The following is a 5,695-nucleotide window of genomic DNA, read 5'->3' as shown; positions in this document are numbered from 1 at the left end:
TCCAAACCAATACTTTTTTGTTAGTTTGTTGTGAGAATTGATTTGATTCTTTTAATTCGCGATTTTTTTTTTAAAAAGAGAGATATATAATTTTATTTTTTATATTGCTATATATACATTAATGAAAAAGTTTTTAATAGTTATGTTTATATTGATGGTTACTACTAAATATAAATATTTGGTGTGACGTGATAAGAATCTAGTCTCATTAATCATTGTATTTTTTATATATATTATTTAATTTATTACACCCGTTAGATTAATATTTTACGATTAAAATAATGATATTTATTGATGGGTAAATTTTAGTTTTATACTTTGAGGTGCACATAATGGTGCATAGCCTAAAAGTCAACGCGAGGGTGACAAATAAAATCTACCAGACATGAAAAGGAAAATATCTTATTTGAAATATTAAGGATGTGGTAATGATCGTGATAGAAACGTGAATTGGAGCATGAACATCATGTTCGTAATTGGAGTATCGTGAGGCTATCCCATAGCAAACTTTATGCTGGAGTCAAATGAAGATCTGACCTGAAACCACCGTACACGCTTCCGCACATATTTTCTATTAATTGGTGTAACCATTAAAACCACACCTCCTACATTAAAATAATGTTCATATAGAAGCCCAAATCCTAGCTTCAATAAAAACCAATGCTTTTGGTTTGGGTTGTGTTGAATTGGTGGGACTTCTTGGTTTGATTTAGGGTCAGGAATATCCAAACTAATACTTTCAGGTTGGTTTGTGGTATCCATAAGAATAAGTTGGCGAACGCCCACAATTGAAAAACTAAAAATATTGACGCGTTATTTTTTAATCATAAATAAGATCAAATTGATTTATGAAAAACTTAATTTTACAGTAAAACCAGAAGAGTTGTTGCTAAGAATGAGTTGGCGTGGATGGAAGTATCAATGTTCCAGCTAGTATATGTATGGAGATATTTTGGACTTTTGACTTAAATAGAACAACCTCGAAAATTGCCTAATTAAGTGCACCAATAGCTTAGAGCCTAGTCTCAAGTTTGGACATTGCTGTAACTAACCAAATTCCAGTGTGTGTAAAGGGCCGACTATCACATTTCTTGTCGTCCACTATGAATGCCCGGCCCTTTCGAAGAGTCCGAGGGTAAGAAGAAAATGTGGGAAGTTAATATTAACAAAGGAAAGCGGCACTTCTCAAAGACCAATTCCACCACAGCTAGCCTCCCCAAATTCCTTTTGTCTTTTCTCCATTTATTTAAAGGGATTTTTTTTTAAACAAATATTTATAAAGAATTCTAGGAATAACAAATTCTTTCACTATTTAATTGGAGAGTTTTTTTTTTTTTTTTTTTTTTTTATGACTAAAGGTTAATCATTGATCATTTGTCAATAATAAAATATATGAGGCCTATGTTTCTTTATATAAATTTTATAAAAAATTTTAGGAATAAAAAATTTTTTCACTATTTAATTGGGAGTTTTTTTTTTTTTTTTTTTTTTATGACTAAAGGTTAATCATTGATCATTTGTCAATAATAAAATATATGAGGCCTATGTTTCTTTATATAAAAGAAAGTAAATCATCATAATTCGAATCACACGCTCATATATTAAACATAATATGAGTTGATCTTGTTCAAAAGTCATAGCTAGTTTTTTTTTCCCCCCCCTTATCCGGAAAGGAAACTGTAGCTAGTTATGACATAGAAAAAACCAAGGTTCCGCAAAGCCGTTCCTCTTTGTGAGTGCGGAGCCGCAGCTTCTAGAAGCTGTAAAGCACAGCTCTTATGATACATGTCATATATCAATTATCATGTATTTATAATCTCACTTTTTAAATTAGTGTGAAGACGTTCAGTATTTAGAATTATGATTTAAAATTATTTTTATTTTATATATATTTTTTATAAAAAAAATATATTATAAAAAATTATAAATTATGACTCAAAATTAATGACGAATATAAAAAATAAACTTCGCATATGTCACTCACAATTCAGAAACTTCTGGAAACATAATATTAGTTAAAAACCAAAGACTTTTCGTGTATATTTTGTATTATATATCGATTACAATACAAGTACGCATCACTATATTTCCAATAAAAAAATGTATGCAAATGCTATACATGACACGTGTGACAGATTCTACACACATGCTCGAATCAATTTTATCCACAACAATCAAAACCGTATAAAAACACGTGCCTAAAACTCATCTGGTGGCCGGTCAAAACTGACGACGTAACGTCTCAACCTCTCCGCCTGCCAAGGTAATGCGACGACGGGGAAGGCGACGAAGAAGCTGACGAAACAACACCCACTTCTCCGGCCCCAAAGAAAAGGTCCGACAAGTAATTGTCCATGTTCTCGGGAAGATATCTCACCAACGACTCCGACCCGCATTTTCTGCCCAACCCGTCCCGGTGCTTCTCGTAGAACGCCCTGTACGCCGGCACCAGCCTCCTCGACACCGAATACTTCAGCTCGTCGCGGAGCTTCGCGTCGGGCACAACCCACGAGATCTGTTTCCGGTACGCCTCTTCGAACGACGCATTCAGTCTCAAGAAGCACTCCTTTGTTTGCTCAGACGAAATATCGGCCGTCGGATCCGCTGGCAGAGAAGAGTACACCTTGCTCCACCCCACGCGCTCGTAATTCGCGGCGTAGTTCTTCACCTTCTCCTCGTGCTTCGCCACCCAGTCGTCGCCGAGGAGGAACCGGAGGTTCGAGTCCCGGACCTTTGCGACGACGTATTGGAGGTTGTTCGCGAGGAAGAGATACGAAAGAGCCACGTCCTTGTAGAGCTCGGCTTTGCCGTCGAGCTTGCAGAGGAGGACCAGGACGAGCCACACGAACCGTACGGAGATTGACGATGAGGAAACGTCGGCAGATTCCAAGCTTCCGAAGTACGATTCCGGCAGCGGGGATTGAATTGACAACGGCCAGTCGGCGAAGATGTCAGCGAGAATTTCGCTGTAATCGGTGAGGAACGCGACGTAGTTCATGACGTAACGCGTCAGCGGGTGGACCCCACCGCCGCGAACCGCCGCCTTCGAAGTATCCTTTTGGATCGCCGACTCGAAGTCGGCGAAGATAATCCGAACAGCCTCGCCGAGCTTGAGGAGAGAATTCATGGCTAGAGACCGGACGGCGGAGGTCGACTCGAAGGAGAAGATGGAGTCGATCAGCGGCCAGAGGTCGGAGATCGCGTCGTACAAATCCAGAGTGCGGAACATTTTCTCAGGAGATTTCTTGCACTTGGCTACGAATTCCGGGAAACTAAACAGCCACGTGGCACCCTCTCCGGTGATTTCGGAGTAGCACGATTCTCTGATGGACTCAGAAGCCGAGAACACGTGGTCGCAGAGAATCCTCTCCCCGTAGAAAAGCGTCTTCACGGCGACTTTAACGGCGTTAACCCAGTTCTTGATCTTGTACTCCAAAACCCCCCAATCCATTTTCTGGATCTGCGAAAGGCACGTCTTCTCAACTCCGAGATGGTACAATCCCTCGTCAACAATCGATTTCCTTATAGTCTTGTAAATCTTTACACACTCTTTTCCATAACCGACCGATATCATACAATCTGCGATGGCCTTCAGATCCGCCATGGCCGCCGCGGACACCCGCTCCATCTCAGAGATCGACTCGGTCGTGACTCTGAACTCGTTCTCCAACTCATCCTCGAAATCTGAGAAGCTCGAAACGGTCGAAGTCCTCGACGAATGAGTCGAAACCGATTCGGGATCCAAGTACTGCCGATTGGAGGACATGATCTGGTAAAACTCTTTCTGGAGCCTCTTCATCGCCGTCTCCATCAGAACCTGCGCCCTCACGAGCTTCACGGAGGCGGAACTCTTGGAAATGATCAAGTGCATCGTGGACTGCAAATCCTTGACGGCGTTGAGGTACTGCCCGGCCTCTAGCCGGTCGTCGCCATGGAAGAGAGAAGAAGCCGTGACGTCATCGGAGTCCCACTTCTCGATGAGGGACTGAGCAGTCTCGATGTTCTCGTCCAGTAGAGTCTCGCAGAATGTCTGGTGCGGTGACGATGGAGGAATCGTACTCCTCGAAGGAGAACTCATGGGTGAAGGAGATCTAGACCCGAACAACATGCTTCTCAATCCTTTTCTCGGCATCAATCACTGGTATATGATTGATTTCCAGTCCCAGATTATATATATGATTTTTCTGATCAGTGAGTTTCAGAAATGCTCAAAGGGGGTAAGAATTGAATACTATATTCTACGTGATTGTTTCCTTTTTTTGTTTGCTTGGCTGTGAAGAATTCGTGAAAAGTGAGATAGTGGAGAGGATTTAAAGTAGAGGGGGTATATATAGAGTGGGGAAAGATGGTCACGTAAGATGTGAATTGAAGCCAATTGGTTGACTATGTGGTTTTTGTGCGTTAACGCGTGACAAGGTCCTTTAATAATACGCGGTCATTGTTTCTATTTTATTTTATTTTATTTTTTGATGTATTTTTGCTGCTGCTTTATGGAATTACGTTAGATATGATCTAAACGGAAGTACAGTTGATTTTTATGAACAAAAATGGTCCCGAGTCAAAAGGGTAGAAACGGAGCAAAACGGTAAAGGCAGCGAAGTTTCTTCGATGCTGATAAGATAACGGGGCGCATTAAAGCCTTTTAGGCAAAATCATTACACGAATTTACGTTTCAAAGATTCGTCGCTTTCCTTTCGTCACTATTTCAAAGTTTTCCATTCTATTTTTTTTTAAGATTAAAAAAAACTCGGTTAAAAGGGAGTTTCTTTAATTTGTCTTATCTAACGGTGATCGACTATTATATAAGATAAATAAACAAGGAGAGAAATCCAGGTCAAAGAAAACGGAAACGGTTATAATTAAGGGGCCATTTCCGGGAGACTTTTCTATGATAATACCGGTTTTTGCCCGTTACATCTAATTAAAATTATATTAAATTAAAAAAATATATATAAAATAAATAATTTTTAATACAGATTTATAATTAAAAGAATTAACAATAATTTATTTTTTCCAGTCACACTTAAAAAACTCTCTATTATTAACTTTAATAAGCAAGTAATCCCTTAAGATGTGTTTCGTTGGGTGGAAAGGAAAGGACTAGAATAAAATGAAATTCAAATTTGATGTTTTGTTGGATTTATAAGAAATGAATAGTCATTCAAAAGGAATTGTCATTCACCGATTTTAGGTGAATCATCATTCTTTCCTCACATTGGAGGAATAGTCATTCCAAGTTATTTTCTTTATTTTTTTTCCATAATTACCCTTCAATATTATAATATAATTAAAATATATTATATAGTAGTTATATCCTATAATATGTAATATAATATAATATACAATAAAAATATTATAATATAATATAGTTATAATAATACAATAATTAATTTATAATATAGTCATAAATTATAATATATTTATTTAATATTCTATAATAATATATACAATATATTATAACGTAATCATATCTTATAATATAATATATACTAATAATATAAGATAATATAATAATACAATAATATGATATAATACAACATAATTGTAATATTTTAACAAATAATATCACAATTATACAAATAATTCTAATATAATTATTTCAGTGCATAATATTATATTATAATTATATTATATAGTATTAATATAATTATGTCCATTACATTAATAATAATATAATAATTAATATAATTAATAT

General features: G+C 37.0%; 1 protein-coding gene across 1 annotated transcript; it reads right to left on the bottom strand.

Annotated features, from left to right (window-relative positions):
* Positions 1 to 2,011: 2,011 nt before the first annotated feature.
* Positions 2,012 to 4,315, bottom strand: LOC21394141 (exocyst complex component EXO70H1). Its single transcript, XM_010114625.2, has one exon. The coding sequence runs from the start codon at positions 4,130 to 4,132 to the stop codon at positions 2,243 to 2,245; it is 1,890 nt and encodes a 629-aa protein (XP_010112927.2). The 5' UTR covers positions 4,133 to 4,315; the 3' UTR covers positions 2,012 to 2,242.
* Between the last annotated feature and the right edge of the window lie 1,380 nt (positions 4,316 to 5,695).

The sequence above is a fragment of the Morus notabilis genome, unplaced genomic scaffold, assembly GCF_000414095.1.
Source record: "Morus notabilis unplaced genomic scaffold, ASM41409v2 Scaffold80, whole genome shotgun sequence".
NCBI classification, from domain to species: Eukaryota; Viridiplantae; Streptophyta; class Magnoliopsida; order Rosales; family Moraceae; genus Morus; species Morus notabilis.
This window is presented reverse-complemented; position numbering and strand designations above follow the sequence as displayed.